General features: G+C 35.0%; 2 protein-coding genes across 11 annotated transcripts in view; one reads left to right on the top strand and one right to left on the bottom strand.

Annotated features, from left to right (window-relative positions):
* Nucleotides 1-19891, top strand: part of LOC129802704 (dystonin) — a 150580-nt gene that overhangs the window by 94615 nt on the left and 36074 nt on the right. For 8 of the 10 annotated variants that reach the window (XM_055848729.1, XM_055848726.1, XM_055848724.1 and 5 more), the window contains 4 exons: nt 3-145; nt 217-323; nt 410-536; nt 6624-7646. The exons of the other annotated variants lie outside the window; for them this stretch is intronic. In XM_055848729.1, coding sequence (XP_055704704.1) covers nt 3-145; nt 217-323; nt 410-536; nt 6624-6753 — 507 coding nt within the window. In that variant the 3' untranslated portion in view covers nt 6754-7646. Of the gene's footprint in view, nt 1-2; nt 146-216; nt 324-409; nt 537-6623; nt 7647-19891 lie in introns of those variants that run through there. 10 annotated transcript variants of the gene reach the window in all.
* Nucleotides 7679-17024, bottom strand: LOC129802707 (uncharacterized). Its single transcript, XM_055848740.1, has 5 exons — nt 16774-17024; nt 16610-16706; nt 15912-16541; nt 11165-11986; nt 7679-8138 (listed from the first exon to the last, which is right to left on the bottom strand). The coding sequence occupies exons 1-5, from the start codon at nt 16911-16913 to the stop codon at nt 7857-7859; spliced, it is 1971 nt and encodes a 656-aa protein (XP_055704715.1). The 5' UTR covers nt 16914-17024; the 3' UTR covers nt 7679-7856.

The raw sequence follows: 19891 nt of genomic DNA, 5'->3' as shown, positions 1-19891 counted from the left end.
AGATCCGCGAAAGATCACAACGTTCTGTGGCGATGTCACGTCCAACAAGATCATCCTTGTCCGCGTCAACTCCTGACTCTCTCAGCGATAATGAGAGTTCTTCCGGACTTGGAAGGCGTTTCTCCTCACGCACACCATCTCTAAGGTGAGTGTCCTTTGTCTGTTTTACCAAACCGAAATTGTTTCAATTAATTAACACTTCATTTGATTCTATAGAACTCCCGGATCAAGGGAAAATTCCAAGCCCGGCTCGAGGCCATCGAGTCGTCCAGGATCTAAACCACCATCGCGACAGGGATCACAATTATCACTCGATGGATCTGGTGAGTAAAATACTTAACTTCAGAATCACGAAGAACTGAGGAATCATGTCTAAGGCGTTCTAATTTCCTTGTTTTTTTTCTATCAGACGACGCGACGCCGTCGAGAATTCCTCAGAGACAGACGCCAACCTCTTCCTATCCGAGAGTGTCACGTTTCGGTGGCACATCAACGCCAAAATCCAATGGAACACCTCTACTGAGCCCCTCGGAAAGGTAAGAATAATTTTGCAAATGAAACCATTTCTCCCCTTGCTTCATATTTAATTATGAATATATTTTTGGAAGAATTATTCTGCACTTTTCGGAAAAATCAAGAAAATTGTGTCGAACCTTCCACAGATAAAATGATTATCCTTATCTTTATTCAAAAGAAACAATTTTGAAATATGGATTGAGAAAAATCTACAAAGACAATTAAAAAAAAATAATTCTTTGGTGATGTCAGACATTTTGGAATACCCCCAAATTTTGTTTTCTCAATAACTCAGCCCCTATGGCATCGATCGATCTCAAATTTTAGTAAATTATAGCTGGGACTAAGAGCTTTCGATAAAAAATTAAGTCCCCCTGACTTTTTCTTTTAATCAGAAGAGGTGTACCAAATTTCGGCCAGCTTACAATTTCGGCCACTTCTTTTGTTTGTCAAATTTCCATACTTTTTTTAGCTTTTTTTTTAATATTATAAAGATTACAAAATTAAAAAAAAATAATAATGTCGTTTCGGCGAACGGTATGATGTGAAAAAACTTTGGAAAAATTCAGGAAGGGAAAGGAACAATGGGAATCTAGGTGGCCGAAATATTACCCAAAGCTATGTCTATAATTTCATTCATTTTAAAAATGTATTAAGAGTGATTTTAGAGAAAACAAAAACGATAAACTATCTACAATGATTCCAAGCAGCACTCCTCAATAAGAAGTAACAAAAAAAATCAATTTAGGGTGAATTGTGGAAAGGTGGACACTTAAGAAAAAGTTTAATTTCAAATGCATTTTTAACACATTCAGTCAATGTACTAGAAATACTTGAGATTAAATGTTCATATTTAGGGATTAGTTTTCTACAGATTAATAGATGAATTTTTTGAAAAGAAAATTTTTTTATCTATTATGAGGCCGCGTGGAGTCGCCCTCAAACATGCGTCTTAACGGTCACTGAATTTAAATTCTGTACATTAATTTAGGGTAGAGTAAGCCCTTTTCGCCACCTTAAGGTTTTGTACCCTTGTAATTCTTACAATTTTTGTCGAAATAAAAAGAAATTTTCTGTACAAGTGCTTTGAAGCATTGTCTCTCTAATGAACCAGGAGACTTTCCGGGAATTTTTGGGCATCTAGTTGAAAAAATACATTTCCTGCAACAATGCATGTTTCAGTACTTTTCGCCACTTTGTAAACACTTTTTCGCCACTGTGTAAGCACTTTTTCGCCACTTGTTTTTAATTGATTTTTAAGAAACAGCAGCTTTCGAAAACCCGCAAAAGTACATTGCACAGTACTTTTCTTATTTAACACCTATATTAGACAATTATTAGAGTATTTCGAATGATTTTTTGCACATTTTTTGTTTGCGACAAAAATAAATTGACAATTACGTCTGTTTCAACTAAATTCCGCGAGGTGCGCCACTTGTAAAATGCTTGGAAAAATGAGTGGCGAAAAGTACTTACACAACCGAAAAAAGTAAGCCCTATTTCACCACATCCGTATTAGGTGAGATTCTTAACAATCTCACCTACTTTCTTTATTTTTTTGGAAAACATTATTAAATAATGATATTAGAGCGAAGCTTAGTTAATATCAAAGTGACTTTCAGTGAAAAAATATCAAATACTGTAGGGGGAGGCTTTGAACTTTCGCACACAAAAATGATGTTCAAGTTCAGTGAGTTTTTCTGACTACCATGCAAACCGTATGGATTCTCCAACTATGCCAAAAAAATGTCTTACTTATAAGGTTCATAATCCCACCAAACAAAATCCCAGGAAATCCTTAGATTTTCCTCCAGAGGAAAATGAAAATTTAATGGCGATTTGTCCGATAGATGAATCAAGTTTCTATTATCGCACACGATTCACGCCATCATTGAACACCCCATTTTCACCGTAAATTTTGCACCGGACACTAAAAGTTGCACATCATTGTTTAAAGGGAACTCTAATCTACTTGATTAAACCATTTTTATAAGGAATAAAACATTTTAATATCACTTTTTTGGAACTTTTCTGAGAGATGTTTTATTGACATTAAAAACCATTTTTTTGCTTGATTCTACGAGAATTTCACTCCGGAAACGGTTAAATCTGATGAATACTTTCTTGAAAAGTCCAAATATCACCAAATTTACACGAATCAATAAGTTTTTAAAGCTAAAAATTGACTAAAACTCAGCAAGCGAGAATACCACACAAGATTCCACCATTCCTCCACGGAGCCGGATATGCACAAAAACGTTTGAATGCGCATCATTGAAGATTTCTCTGTTCCTGCAGCTGCAGGAATCGGGATTTAGCACAGATATTGAGCTTCAGCAGGTGAACAAGCTAAAATTTTCACAAAACATCTTCTTACGGACAATTTCTTTTCTTTGTCATGCAAAACAACACAATAGTGAGGTTATGTCAAAGATTGTCAAAAAGCAGTTGTAAACTGTATGAGCTTATTGCAGATGTGATTCTTTCATTGCACATTCAGTTTGTGCAAGCTTGAAAAATATTTTTATATCAAAGAAATCCAAAATTGCTTAATAATTACTCAACTGCAACCTATTTGAGTCAAATTACTTCTTGTTTATCAACTTTACGATTTTTAAGTTTTCCTTTTTAGTGGTGGATCAAATCGGTAGATTACAATAGATGTGAATATGAGGGATCGCATCTAAAATGAAGTTTCTTGGAAAATGTGAGAGAAGCCATGTCTTCTATGTGCGATCGATGAATCTGAGTCAAGTTTGTGAATTTTGTTCCACCCACAAAAAGTGCCTGTTCAGCCCAAAAGATTTTTACTTAAATCTGATTCCTAATAACCCTTCTACCCTCTGTGATAGTAGTTTTTCAGAAAAGTGATATTAATTCTGCACAATCGTATGAAATATTGCACAGCAAAATTACAGTTTTGGACCTGTTTTTAATTTTTGTTTCCTAAAACTAGGGGAAAAGGATTAGACTCCCAATTTTTTCAGGAAAGGTGTGATTTAAGACTAGCTACTAAAATATATAGCCATCAGTGAAAGTTATAAAGTAATACCGGAGAAATTCGAAGTGTCCGATGGTAGCGTATGTGCGAAACATCAAAGCCTCCCCCTACTGCAAAAACATAAAATATTGCAAGACAATTTGTCTGAGCGTTGACAAGTTTATTAAGAACTCCATATTTTTTTGGTGACTGTTCACCTTGTCGACAATTTCTTCAATTAACTTGCAAATAATCTAGTCGGTGGAGTACCAGTTATGGTTTTCTGATTCGTTGGACTAGAGGTTACGAAGTAATTGTCATTTCGTAGTTCCAGGAGCTCATAATTCCCTGAAAAAGTGATTTTATTTGTAGGTGGCGAAAAAGTGCTTACTGGCGAAAAAGTACTGACTCTACCCTAATACAAACTCTATTGATTTAGATAGAGTAACTATCAAAGAAAACACATTGGCAACCAGAATTCAAATTAGGAAAGAGGATGAAGGACAATTTTAACAAATTCAATGGGATGTCGAATTTTCCGTCCGCCATTTTGACCAAAATTTTTGCATGACTTTCCGTGAAACGAGAAAAGAACAACAAAATGTATTCTCATCTCTGTCTAGTTATTTTTTCCAAGTAACTGAAGGACTAAAGTAACTAAAAATCCATTCCCGACAGAAATTTGAATATTAATTGCCCTGAAATAAATCATCTAAAATCACTCAATTTGCGTATGATGTATAATACCATGGTAAGGAATGGGTTAAGCCGAATAAATATTTATTTTTTTCATTTATTTTGTATCATGAAATTCCTTGTGAAATACTCTAACAGAATCTTAACAGTTTCTATTAGATATTTTAAACTAATTAATTAGAATATTCAATCAAATTAGAAAACAACACATTTTTAAAAGATGGACAAAATTTTAGAAAGTGGGACAAAAACTTTTGGAAAGAAGGACATTGTGATATTAATGACAAAATATTATACGAAACGTGTAGAAAATCAATTGTTGAGGGTTTTCTGCGTATACGTGCACATTGAATCCTAATTACCAAGAACTTCCTGGACGTCCAACTAAAAGGAGGTTCTGTAAATTTCACAGACTCCTCGCGCTGTCCAGCAAATTATAGCTTTAAAGCGGATGCCATTTTTTAGCACACTTCAATACCCAATCCGCCCGTCCTTTGTCACTTGCTTTGGGAGTTCTGTAGAGGCTCCTCTTTGTCTTTCTCCAGATGTTTTTGCGATATTTACTACCCAATCTGTCAGAAAAAGTGGTATTCGGAATCTGAAAATCTTGGCAGCCTTTCTCCACGAGATTTTCTCCTTATCAGCTACTAACTGCTGTTGCTACTATTTCTCCGGGTACTTAAGGATCTTTGTCTTCCTTGTTGAGATGATTTCATTGCACAAAACCACCAAATTCATTCACAAAATCAACGTGTCCAAGATTTCATAAAACTTGTTTTGAATGCAACACGAAATTAAATCAGTTTTCTCTCCTTTTTTAAAGTTAAAGTTAAGTCCTTTTTTAAAGTTATTTCACAAATTATGTCGAAAAATCAAAGCAAAACACTTTGATATTTTCCTAGCAACTTCCATAAAAAACAAAGACAACAACCGTGTTAAGGTTACAGTAGGTATCAAAAGTTTGATGCCTCATGTATGTTCGGGAAATTAGGTGCAAAAAATAGTAATTACTTTTTAAAATTTTTCTTTTTGCAAATTTGTTGCCTGTAATCCATAGATCTTATTTATGTATTCCGAAAAAATTATTTCATTTTATTTCATACAAAAAATAATTGTTTTCTAAAAGTTGCTCATTTTTCATGCGTCAAAAGTTTGTTGCCCCATTTGAAATGTTACTCACAATGGTCAAAAACATGCAACGAACTTAAAGTAAACCGGCTATATTTTAAGTTTATATCATTTGAGAGGCCAATGGTGGGTTTGGACATTTCCAAAGTTGTCAATGGTAAATACATGTGTATAAAAGTGATGATAAATAACTAGAAATAATCTATTTTTTGATAATTCATAATTTAGATTAAAATGGCAAGTTATAAGGAGTTAAAAAGTGTGTTAAAAAGAAGTTAAAAAGCGTCCAGAGATACTGTCGGAATGAATCTGCGTCGTTAATTGCCAAATTTTATGGAAAATCACGAAAGGTTATACATAAAATAATTAAATATTATAGTAATGAGGTACTTATTCTTATCTTATTAATGTATTCGGTGTTTCCGAAATACATAAATAATATCTACGGATTACAGACAACTAATTTGCAAAAAGAAAAATTTTAAAAAGTATTTTTTTCTATCATTTTTTGCACCTAATTTCCCGAACATACTTGAGGCAACAAACTTTTGTTTGCTGTATGAATATCATGCATGCAATACATTTTTTAATTTTTTCTTGTAAGTCACCCTTTGATTGTTTTATAACGATTTTTGCATTTTAAACTTCTCAAATAATCACAAAATTAGGTTTAAAAATCTTTTATCGAAAATTGAAATATTTAATTGATTTATTATCAAGTTTTTAGGGAGGTGTCCTACATTCCACACTGCCTTTGTCCAACTTTCCAAACTGTCTCGCTTTCCACATTTCACCCTATTTTAAAAAAAATTACATTTCAAAATTAAGACCTTGACGCTTATATGCAACTATGCCGACATTCCATACAGTTAGCCTACACTTCTTGTGCTATGCGTTTGAATTTTTTTTTTTAGGATAAATACTTCAAAAATATTCTCGTCAAATACGAGCTGTTATAATTTCAAATTTAGCCCCTTTTCCTTATTAAAGTCTTGGTTACACACTTGCTTAGGTCGATAGCTCGTGGATTGGAGCAGCAACTGGGATATCTGCATTTGTTACAAATGACTACGCAACGGAAGAAGTATATTGCTCATAATTTGATTTGATATGCCAATCTACGGATCTCTTACTAGATAAACTTTTTATTATCGCAATCCCTTTTCATATTGAATAAGTGATATGCTTATGGTACCAAAGCCATACAACTACCCAATGTACCCCAGAGATTTGAGACGATAAAACTCAATAGGGAAATTTTAAATTAAACCATTAATAAGTTTTTATTTAATTTTTCTTGCAGACAATCGGGTTCAGCGCCCTTCCATTTGTCCTCGACGCCGCCTCGTTCGAGCGTCGACCGACTCTCGACGGCGTCATCGACCAAGAGGACTACAACAACGTCCTCAACGCACTCGGCAACGAAGCGATGAAGCAGTAATACAACGAAAGGAAAAGATAGTAGCTGAGCAGCTCATAAAAGACACGAAATGATTGTTTAATTAAGGATCGAACCTTTAAGAAGGTTTGATACTAATCCCTAATTAATTACCTTCTGGTTAAGACTAACACACAAACCATCCTCTCACAACCCATCTTCCTCTTAAATTAACCACCAAACTGACCATGATTCCTCATCCTTAAGCTAAAAAAAAAGTGAAACAAAACTGAAGAAAAAACCACTCATCCAACGAATTATTTAAGGTTTGCGTAGCGGAAGATAATTTAAGCTGCTGAATCTCAAAGGTTCTCAGAATAAAAACTTCCGCTCGAAGGTATTTTCGTAACTTTATTTTATTTTTTTCTTTATCTGAGCAGCACTTTAAGGCAATTTTTACAATTTTATTTTTCTTTAGTAGAAAAAAAATTGCTACATAAAATGATAATTATATAGTTGCAAGATAAAAAAAAAATTGTATATTTATTTGTGAAGAAAAATTATAATGCACTATCAAAGTACGATAAAATGAAATATACAGAAAACAAAAAACAGAATTGCAATCCTTTGAGAAAGATATAAATAAAAGAAACTGCAGAGAAAATTAAAGATAAAGAAAATAATTTAATCAAGACACCTTAACGTGTTCCTAAAACGACTTAACAAATTTTTAATCGTAATTTGAATTCATACCAAAAGTTATTTGCAAAATAATTGAGAAAAAAATTATAAAATTAATTAAAAAAAAGGTTTATATTAAAGTAAATTTTTTATAAAGTGACGAAGGAGAGAAAATTTAATAAAATTTAAAATTTACTTATCAAACAAAAAAATATAAAGCAAATTAATGAAAGTTTAATAAATAATAAAACAATTCTTATAAAAAAATATGCTTGTTTTTTTTTATTTAAAAAAAACGGTTGAACTTTTGGGAAATATTTATTGTTTCTTTACATTCATAGAAATACATTAAAAATAGAAGGAGGGCTTCTGATAAGATCTTATGTGATCTCATCCTTCTCCTTATTTGCAAACTCCGTCTGGGACTTGTGTTTGTTCAGTGTGGAGTAAAATTAGAAACACAGAGAAGTCCCTAACTCAGTTATCCTCAATGTCCTCTCCGGCATCATCATCGTCCTCTCGAGCACGTCCCTTGTTGAGTTTCGCTGCATAGAGGATATGCATAAGTTTGCGCGTTTTGTCTGGTGTCAGGCGATTTCGGACAGGTATCCTCTGACTGTCGCCGCTTTGTCCAAAAGCAGTGACGATTTTAGCGGCTGAGGCAGGAATACGCAAGAGACGAGTGGCCATATTAGCCAGCACAGGATAGTCCATCCGTGCGAGATTCCAGAACAGAAGGGCATCTGTTGACTTTAGGCCCTGGAAACAACAAAATTTCAGAAAAAAAATCTTCATTACAATGCAGATCTTTAAACCACTTTTCCTAAAAGTGTTTCCATAATTTTTGTGCTCCTATTACCAGAGTGAGAGACCATACAGGTAGAAAAACGACTTAGGTCTTCAACTAAATTATTAGGATCGTTAAAATGATCTCCATTTCGCCTTTATAGCTACACTCAAAAATGCTCCGTGAAATTTTTCATTTTAAGATTAGGGTAGAATAATCTAATTCAGAACCAAATCTATTTTTTAACTGCTTGAACTCCAAGAGAGAGCAGTTTCCACAATCCATTTTTTATTCAACTTCTCACCATCTTGGCTTCCAAACGGTAAGAGATATTGACTTCCGGTCTTCGATGACCCCCCTCGCACAAGTCAAAATTCTCTAGCAAACCAACTTATCCAAATCCCCCCCCCCTTTCAACTCCTCCAAAAATATGATTTTTTGACTTATCTCAAAATTGGCCCAAGCGATTTCAATGAGTTTTGGATATGATTTATAGTTATTCCAGTTGAACATTAATCCATCAACACCTTTCACCGGTTAAATCGTCATCTTGATGTATTCAACGTAAAAAGTCAACCACCCTAAAGGGCCTAATTTTCCCCCGATTAGGTCAAATAATTAAAATGTTAATGATTTTTTTTTTAAAATGGACAGATAATCCTAACCGGCTTATGTAGGTCAGATTCTTAACGTGAGCTAATTCGGAATGCATGCAAATTCGATTTAGAGCTGAAACTGGGGGACGCCATTCAGTTATATTAAATCAAATTCGTGAAATTATACAAATTTTGTATTTAAACCAAAATATTAAGGATTTGGATGGAGTGACACAAAAGTGATATATGGGTGAAATGTAGACCAGAATGTACTCTATAATTTTACCATAGAACTTGATCTCATCGATTAATCAGAAGCCGAGATAATCGAGTTTGTTTGTTTCTGAACTCGTTTTTTCGACCAGAGCGCCCCAAGTGTTCATTTGATGAACTTCAACTATATCAAAGAATTGTTGTATTTTGTGAGACTTTCCATTTAAAACCCTATTTTAAGTGTCTTGGTCGAGTAGAAGCAGTCAAATTGGCATGAATTTTGACTGCTGAATTGAATTTTGACACTATCGCAGCGCCACCCGTGGTACCTTTTTGAACTTCCATCTGAAAGTGCTCATCGAGGCGAAACCAAAAACTCAAAATTTAATTCAAAATGTAAAATTTTGCTCAAAAATATCTTAGCTGAGGACTTAATTGGATTCCTACTTCATTCTTACCTCAGTTTAAATATTAAAAATGATGTACCAAAACTTCCCTGAAGCTCGTTCTTTTGTTTTTCATTATAAAAAAAATTGTGATTTTTGGTCTCCTAATTCAGGAAACCCCCTTAAATCTTACGGGACTCTAATGGCCTCTACACACTAGAGAAAATTATTTCCATATTGAAGTTTTTTTTTACACAAGCGTAGGTACTTTTCTCCAATATGGACATAATTGTAGTGTGTAGAGGCCATTAGAATCCCGTAAGATTTAAGGGGGTTTCCTGAATTAGGAGACCAAAAATCACGATTTTTTTTATAATGGAAAGCAAAAAGAACGAGTTTCAGGGAAGTTTTGGTACATCTTTTTTAATATTTAAAGTGAAGTAGGAATCCAATTAACCCTCTAACGGTGTTTTCTTTAATATGCGAAAAAAGTTCTAAGACAATGTTTTCTAGGATAATTATAATCCAATAAAGTCGAAAAAACAATCCATTCTTCATTATCTCTTTTAGTTTAGGCGCTAGGTGAGAAAATATAAAAAATTTTTGAAACTCTTTTTGCTTCTAAAATTTACGTTTTTGGTTTTTTTTCAAATTTTTTAAATAAAATATATAAAGTAGAATGACATATCTTTCAGTAAAAAATAAATTTATTTTAGTCAGATAACTTTAAATCGATATTTTTCGTGAAATTGAAAATGAGTTTTTTTGCACAAATATTTTTTGTTGCTTTTTCTCTGACCTGTCACACAAAACTGGGAATAGCAACAAAAAGAAGAGTCAAAATGCGTTCAAACTTTCAAGAGATGTTTATAAGACTATAATGAGGACACTATAGTACTTTTAAATAAATAAAACCTTTATTGTCGCTGTAAATGTGATTTTTGTGAAGACCGCTTGGAGGCGGTCTTACCCGTTAGAGGGTTAAGTCTTCAGCTAAGATATTTTTGATCGAAAATCGGTAACATTCTGCAAGCCAATTTCACGTTATCATAGCACAAGAACTAATTGGTCTTCTATCGGGAAAACTTATCGATTGCGTACTCAGAGTGCCAGATGATACGAAAGAGTTGAGAGACATTGCTCTGAAATTTGAGATCAGTACTTTTAATTATTGGTCAAAAATAAAAATAAAAGAATAAATTTTTAAATCTGCAGCTAAAGCAGGATCCCCCTTTAATAAATTTGCAATTTCACTAAAATGCGGCAGTCCTTGCATGGCTAACGTGAGAATGTCTCAACAGGACCAAGTTTTTTCCAAGGAACCAAGAAAGCTGCGCCAAAAAATTGAAATGAAATCGCACATTCCATCATTTTTTCAATAAAACAATTTCATGAAAAAAGCAAGTCACATCAATCCACTTTTAAAACAATACTTTCCCGTGCAAAAGGACCCAAAGGGATTTAAATAGGAAAATTGCAAGACAGGTAAATTAACAAAGAAACAATTTTTGAAAAAAAAAACCCTCCCAATTCTTATGTGAATGAGCTGCCTTCGCGCTCAGATTATAAGGATTTTCCCCCAGTTGAACAGAAGTAGCGCCTTGGTGCTCTCTTCACTGGTTTTTCCTGATAAAAACCCTCTCAAATCTTTGACAGATTGTACTATATATATATCCCAACTACCCTGCCTTTGCTATTATGGTAAATTCTTCAAAATTAGGTATGTTGGAAATTTGAATTGTAAAGGCCCCTTTAAATTTGAAATTTAAACCTGGTAATCAATCATTCTTTAACGTGACTCACCTTTGAGTAGAGGACACGAAAGAGACCCCTTTGATGCTGAAAGTCATAGAGCTGTTGCAGTCCATCGGCATTCAGTTCTTCCAGCAAAAAATGATGAGCACTTGATGCATGCTCCTGAGCAAGGCGTTGCTTATCGTGAAATGGATGAAGCATAAAAGCTGCCAGGGCATATTTGTTGAACACCACTTCGCGATGGTGATTGAATATGGCAGCCATGTGAGGTGAATTGGCAGGAAATTTCTCGCCCAGTGTTAACCATGCATCCACTGAATCTGCAATTGAACTCTGTCTTTTCTGACACACACTCAGCACCTCTCCAATGGCCTCCAGCACCGTCACATTGGCTTCCAGTTCCTGCACGAAAGCCTCATCGAAGAGGAGCGTTGTAGCCCTCTGCCAGTTACTGTGACGTCCTCTGGCCGGTGTCCATGTGGCCTCAGCTGCAATCATCTTCATATGAGCCAAATTGTCCCTCAGGCACTCGTACGTGAGCCTGGTGGAACCACAGCGACCCTCGCGCGGTATTTCCAGCCTCCGGCCACCATTTGCAATGATTCGAGTTTCCAATTGTGGCGTCTTGAATTCCCGAACGATTTCCACGACTTTTTCCGTGAACTCTGGCTGAAGCAAAGAGTCAGCCAATTGATTGGCCACATGACTGGAACAGACACAATGCCACACATTCACAGCTTCTCCCAATTGACCCATCTCCCGGCTGTTGTCTGTCATCAGGCAGTAGATATTGGTGCCGTACAGAGTGTTAGCTTTAACAGTCGCCTCGCACACAATCTCCATCAATTTGTCACCTGTTTCAGTGTCCTCCTGCAGGAAGATTGTAAGATTTGCAATGCACTTATTCTGTTTACATCTTTATTGATCGCATTCTTATTGGGTAAATTAAACTAATTCAAAACCTGCTCCAAATGGAAATTTTTCGCTACTCGAAAGGGAAACGTCATTATTTTCACGATAAATACAGTACTAAATTATTATATTTATATATTTTCTATACCACAGTTTCATTATTTAGTCAATTTTGCTTCAAATAAAGCGAAAATCCATTCATATTCACAAATTTTTATTTGGTAATTTCTCAGAAAAATTAAAAGTGTACCTTTTCACCATCGAATTTTTCATCGATTGACCATGTTTTCCAATGAAAAACACAATGAGGGGACTATTATTTATTCATTTCGTTTAACATTTATGTCTTATTTCTGGTTAATTTTAGTTAAATTAAGTGCTAATCTTTATTGTTAACGGTACGTGAAATTTTCAAATGAAATAATTGCCTATTTCGTGAAGAAATAGGGTTTTTTCTGAAGTGTCTGCAAATGCTTCAAAAGGAAACAACGGAAATATGATTTTCTTTGGAGAGATTTTCTTTTTGTTTTAGATGAGAAAGGAGAAAAGACCAGGAATAAGAACAAATCCTGGACTCAGGAGCAACTCAACAAGGTTTTGGAAGCCTTTCGTCGCGGTTTCACTTACACCGTTTGTCTCCAATTAGAAACTTTCTCTTGTCTCCATTTGGATTAATATGTTTCCAATAGAAGCATTTCACACTCGTGTATTTTTCTGGTATTTAAGATGTTTTCAAATTATGTCTAAAGAATTTTCACTAATCAGTAACATTCTAGAAGAGTCAAGGAGCAAATTTATGTAATTCTCTTCAGAAAAAAATATGAACTTAATGTGTTGAATCTTCTGTCAAAGTTAAAGCGTCTGGAAATGGTTTTGAATTAGGACATTTACCCTATGATTTTAAAATTGAAAGAAATGCAATATTTTTTCAAAGAAAACCGATAAAAATAGAGGAAATAGAGATGTAAGCTTCTATGATAGAAACTTTATTTAACAGCTCATAGGAGAACTAAAGTACCTAAATAGATAAGAAGAGAGGAAACACTTTATACTTCTGTCTAAAACTTTATGAGGGCTCCTAATTTTTCCCAAGGCTTTCTTGGCGTCACTCTGGTCCAAAAAATTCATTTTGTACTTATATTCTTGCAAAATGTTTCGTAGAAATAAAAAATAATTTAAGATTTTAAGTCAATATTGTGCTCAAAACAACACAACTCACTCTACTGCTTTGTATTGTACATTAGAGTAGGAGAGAGTGGGGCAGTTTAAGCAACAGAATTTTTTTCACGACTACCTACTAGGCTAGGTAAAATGAGTTTTCCTTAATCATTGTCTACAAATATGTAGAAATGTTGACTTTAGTGGATAAATAAATTGACCATGATCAACACCGAATATCTCATACAACATACCATTTCCGTTTATCTGAGACACTTTTTCTCTCCTTCAAACAGGAATGATAAATTAAATATTTAAACACAAACGAACGGTAAGCCAGCCAAGATGTTTTCATTTGTATTTTACACCCGGGACTTTAGTTATTCGGTGATACCCATTCCCCTCAGAAATCAACCTTCGCAAGAAGGGCGGGAACAAAGAGCGCTAACTTCAGACGACTCAAGCTTCGGACAAATCAATTTTTTTCTATGTTCTGAACGAATTTGATCCATACCTCTTATAGAGGAATTTGGGACATTGGACTAGCTAATAAAATATAATATTCTAATGGGTCAAATTCATTAAAAAGATATTGAAAAAAATGAGTTGTTTGAAGTTTGAACCGTCTGAAGGTAGCGTGCTTGCCTCTATACCCCTATAGGATAGATTGTCCTCTATAGAACAATTTGCATTAGATATTTATTACTTGTGATGCGGGACAAAATCTCGAAAGCTAAAATCCCAAACATCCCGAATGTTCAAAATCCAAAACATTTCCCTTCCAGCAAAAGCGCGAGTACAATCGTGGGAGTAGCTATGACACTTTTAGGGAATTGTAAAAGATGGCACCTATTATGAAATTACATCATGATAAGGCCCAATTCCATTTTAAATGGGAGCAAAAAAACCAATTTCAAAGCTGGCCAATTTCAAAGCTGGCCAATTTCAAAAAGGTGCTCCACTCGCAAAACATTCGTAAATTTTTTTACTTTTTCATAAACATTGTTCATAAGGGCCTTGACAGACCTGAGGATTATCCGAAAGACGACTTACATCATTTTCCACTAAGTTGTCACTCGGCTTATTAAGTCGTAAGTGTGTCTAGGGCATAACATTCAATCGTCGTTCGATTACTTGACGAGCATCCTCCTCTGTTGTCTTGCCGAGAAACACGCTCTTCGTGTTATTTTGCAAGAGATGTTTTCGACAAGAAAAAAAAACCTCGTACAAAAAGTCAGAAAAGGCGAACTGGGCACAAGATAAGGGCTGAACTGAAGTCCCACTGTACAGATTTTTATTAAGCGGAATAAATAATTTCTGTATAGAGGATTCTTTTGAAAAGTCTAAGACGCCCTATTTAGACCTATCCATTAGAAACATCTTGAAGTTTTCCACAATTTTTCTAAACCTATATTCCCAAAATATTTTTTTTTAAAAAGAAATGTTTTAGAGTTTGCCCATACGGACCTTTCGTCTATAAATAAAAATACCTTTGAATCTTTCCTTAAAGTAAGGGCTCTAGAGTGCATATTTTTTAACGTAAGTGGACAAAGTTTGGACTCATTTAGAAGGGTCTTGGAATTTCTGGTAAGTCGGAACCTATATTAATCGATTATAAACCGATAACTAATTTTTGCCCGAAATTTAATTATATTAAAGGAAACTGGGCCATTTTAAATACTGTAAATACTGTTTTTTTTTTTAAATTAAATATTAGACTAGAGAACGAGACCTAGGGGAAACTGGGGCACCACCAAACACGGGGTATCACCAAACACTGCGATTTTTTAATCGGACATTGGATATCAGAGGATAAGACCGATAGGAATTTATAGGCACTATAGGGATGCTTGTCCACTGAAGGAATGGTCGAGATAGTCCAAGTAGTTTAGAAATAAAAATTAGTGTTTGGTGGTACCCCGCGTTTGGTGGTGCCCCAGTTTCCCCTATATGAATTCATAGCTGCTATAGAATTTCTTTTCCATTGAAGGAATGGCGAACTTAAATATAAATCCCAAGTAGTGTGGACATAAATATCAGTGCTTCGTGCTACCTCATATTTACAATTACTATTGCCCTAGCCTACCCTACTCCTAAGTTATTTTTGGGTGATACTTTGAATGATTTACGAAGCGGCTCAAATAGGTTGTGAACCTGTAAATTGTATATAATGATTCTCTCCTGTCTTTTTGTGATTTTAGATTTAGTAAACTTGGTAATCTTTAATTTGGTTCTTGCCCTTCCCATTATTTTCTTTTCTTCCTGTGTTTATCCTTTTCCAATATATTTTCTTATTTACTTTTTCTCTTCTGTGTGGTAGGCTAAGATTAATTGACGGCAACACGAACTGCCCCACTTCCCCCTATTTCTTTCAGTATCGAAAACCCGTAATAAAGCGAATCAAAACGTTCGAATTTTGAGAATTTCTATAAAACCAGCTTTTAAAAAATGTCTCGGAAAGCACATTTTTCTTCATCATAAAAGAAAATGATCTAGGGAAAAATTCTGAATCAGTAAATTCCCTATAAGAATGTGCTGGTTAGAAATCTCTTATGTTTTCTGAGAGAAGAAAAAATTATAAGAAAGCATTTGTTTGTGTCACAATTTGCCCCAGATTCCCCTATTGAGAACATAATCTTCTTTTCATAATCAAAATAGTATTATCTCAAATTATATAAAAATTAATCTCACATGATCTAAGCTAAATTGAACAAAATAAACTGACCTTAAAATCCTGTGTGTCAACGAAGGCACTTCCTCCCTCAACACTGCTCAATGTGCACATGATGCTTTTGGCTTTCGTGAGGAAGTTCCGGCAGCTGTAGACGAATAAAATGCTCTCTGAACTGCAAGCACTCCTCTCGATGCACCTGTTGTATGCATCATCGAGGAGGGTTGACGACAGAGCTCGCCTTGTGGGTATTTTCTTCTCATACCCAGGCTCTAAGCTTCTCACGAAGGTCCTAAAAGCCTCAGATTCCACAACATTGAATGATAAGTTGCACTCAAAGATAAAGTCTGCCAGAGATCGTGTGATCTCTGTAATTTCCAGTCCAGTGAGATCCGCAGACTTCTTCTTTTTCTTCTTCTTCTCCTTGGACAATTTTCTGAGTTGCTTGGGTGACAGCATCAGTGAAGTAAGTCTCTTTGGGGATGGTTCTGAGTCACTCGAAGAGCTGGATGAACTGTCGTCTGTGGAGACTTTCCGCGGAGGTGGCATATGACGCTTCCTAGCGGATCCGGCTACAGCAATTGACTCACCAAATTCCTCTCGTTTTCCTGCTTCCCCTTCCTCTACGTGGTCCCCGTCACTGTGAGACGCATTCGTGTAAGCCGGGAGATTGATGACTTGGAACTGAAAAACAATCCAAACATTGCCCCAATTAGTAAACAAGGAAAATATTAACATAAACATAACCATACTTTTGGTGTTTTGTTGAAAACTTTCTGATCTATATCATCTTCGCAGTCAATATTTCCGTGTGAATTCTGTTCATCACCTCCTAGTTTGCATTTATTCCTGTAAAACAATTGAAATTGGTCAGGACTTCAGGCTACAGGGAAGCCTCAAATAAAATATCCTTTACCGATGGCTCCTCAAACGCTTAGCCGAGGTGTTGGCCAGAAGTTTCTGGCAAATTGGGCACCAAGCCTTTACTTTCTTATCAAATCTCTGCAGTTGGTAGTTCAATCTATCAAATTCATCATTCTTTTTGCGCCCTACCATGGTCAGAAGATCACTTTTTCACAAAAATAAACATACCTGCCCGATACACACAAAAGGGATTGTTTTTTTTTCCTGAATTTGACATTCCACCAGACGCAAGCGCCTGAAAGTAGAGAATTTCAAAAGGCTATATATTCAAATATAACGATTTTGTGGTTTTTGTCTTCGATATCCAAAAGGCTTTTTGTTCTTTATTTGCCTTTTCCGCAATGAACGAATTATTTGTGCAAGAAAACACTCATAAACATTTTCAGGAAAATAAAAAGAAATCGCCAGCCATTGGAAAGAAAGATTTCAAAAATAGAATTGAAGAAGACCTATTTAAAATCCCTTCCTACCTTAATCAAAAATATTCATTACAGTAGACTCTCTCTCAATCGGGAATATGGGGCAAAATGTCATCCGGTTTAGCGCTAGAATTGAGCGTCAAAGCCTTTGTAAATTCCACAAAAAGCGCTCAATTATAAAGAATCACGATAAAATAGGAAGAACTACAGCGAATTTGATCGAATTAGCTTCATAATTTAACGTGAAAATTGTCAACAACATTTGTCGCCCGATTAAAAAAGAGCCGATTGAGCGAGAGTCTACTGTAACTCAATCTTAAGGCCTTGACAGATCTGAGGATTAGCCGAGAAACGGCTTAGCGTAATTATATTAGAAATAATGATTAAACTACATTTCCATCATTTTCCACTAAGTCGTCTCTCGACTTATATATGTCGTAAGTGTGTCTAGGTTCTTTATCCTGGAAAGCTCGACCTACTTTCTTACCTTAAATTTTTAGCAGTAGTAGGAGTGCCAGAACCGCCAGAACAATACTAAAGTTTCTTTAAGGGTTTTTCAATATAATATTCTTAAAAAAAAACAATTTTTTCACCATACATCTTCATAAACGTTTCGAAATTAAATAGATAGAATATTCTCCGTTTTTTATTAATTTTAAGCGAGACACATCACTTGAGGATATCCACGAACCAATAGGTATTCCAAGGTAGACTCCTACTCAATTACCTATATCAAACTGTGGAGTATATTTCGAAATACCTACCTTTAAATGAGACCAAGGTTCTGTTCTAACTAAACGGATTATTTCGAAATGCACCTCATTTGTACCTGGGTGAGTCTTCGAAAACCTCCCTTGGACGGTTTGTTTCTGAGATACATTTTCTCCGCCTTCTATAATAACTTCTGTAAGTTCTGTCTTGGCTAAAACAGGGACTCTGCTGACAAACGTAATATTATATTGAGAAACGTTTTGTACTTTATTCGCATAATGTTTTACAATAAAAGGGAATGAATTGAAAAAGTGATAATAAATATCGACAGCTCCATTACATACTATTCTAAGTCGACTTAGAATTATATTACACCGAGAGATATGTTGTTCCTGGAACCGAGATCTACAGCTGGTGAAAATTTGGTGGACATGCGACGTTCTGGTAACGAGATATTAAATTTTTTCGAACAAAAATTACACGGGGGCAGCATAAGAATTTGCCAACTTCAAATGGTTCTCCTGAAAATTTGTCATTCTGAGATAGAATATGTAGTATGGAATGGAACCGTCGATATGTCTAGTTGCGAAAGCTTCAGGGGGAAAAGGATATGGGGGGTACCCATCATCTACCTTGTCAAGCCCTGTATTAGAGAACCGTGAATGTTTGTCTAAGATTTTATTCAAACATAACTACTCAGACCTTTCGAAAAGGGATTTACGCGTTAAAGATGTCTAAGTATTAGCTCAATTACACCAGATTAAAGCTGAGTGAGGACTTTAATTTCGAATTGGTGTTCGAATTTAAATTCCCACGTTTAGATATTCTCTCTAAACACCGTCACTATACTAGGGATTTCGAAATACACCTATGTGTGCTATGTACCGATCAGTCTCGGGATATCTTCCCAATAGTTCGTTTCTGAAATAAACTTTCTGCACTATCTGTTATATAATTATAACTTATCTACCTGTGGTTATTGGTTTGTGGTATTTCCTATTTGTGGTTTGTGTCTGAATAAAATATCTGAGTTGGCTGTTATAATAATCGTATCTGTGTCTTGACTGAAATGTGGAGCTCAGAGGCAAAATGACACATATCCTATGGCTAAAGCATAGGATATGTGTCATTTTGCCTCTGAGCTCCACAAATAAAAAGTCTAGCATATGGTTTGATTCTAAAATAAAATCACATTGCTGTCCACTAGAAATTTCTCAATTGTGTCTCGGTTGAAATGAAATAGAAAGAGAAATTTTTTTTTCATTTCGAAATGTGAAAAATATCAGAATCTTCTTTAAAAATGAACATGTAGATTTTTTTAATATTACCTTTTGATTAAAATCAGATTTTGTTACAGTGCTAAATGCTTTCTTTTATTTTTTCTGTTTATTAATGACTGAGTTATAAGGGAAGAGCACCAGCGATCGGCAGTGTTCCTCGGATTGTCAGGTTAATACCATATTGTTGCACCAATTCAAATTAATTTTTAAAAATTATTGCCCACTTTTTACCATTTTAACCTCACAAGAATGCGGAGCATTAACTCAATTTATAAAACCAATTTTTTTCGATACCTGATTAAATTCGTGACCATCCGAGGTACGGAGTGCAAACTTGTAATCACCCCTATTTTTTATAACTTCATTGTAAATGATAGCAAAAATAAAAATACCAAAAAGTGTTTTGGGGCTTATATTTTCAACTTAAATGTGGAGCATTTATCTCTTAACATTCCGATCCGTGGTGCTCTTCCCTTAGCAATATTTAAAAAGCATAGGGCATAGGGGAAACTGGGGCACCACCAAACACGGGGCAGCACCAAACACTGCGATTTTTTAATCAGATATTCGACTTCAGAGGATAAGATTTATAGAAATTTATAGACATTATAGGGATGCTTGTCTACTGAAGAAATGGTTGAGATAAAGTAGTTTAGAAATAAAAATTAGTGTTTGGTGGTGCCCCAGTTTCCCCTAGATA

Source organism: Phlebotomus papatasi, chromosome 2 (assembly GCF_024763615.1).
Source record: "Phlebotomus papatasi isolate M1 chromosome 2, Ppap_2.1, whole genome shotgun sequence".
Lineage (NCBI taxonomy): Eukaryota > Metazoa > Arthropoda > Insecta > Diptera > Psychodidae > Phlebotomus > Phlebotomus papatasi.
Note: the sequence above shows the minus strand (reverse complement) of the source record. Positions and strands in the feature narration are given on the sequence as shown.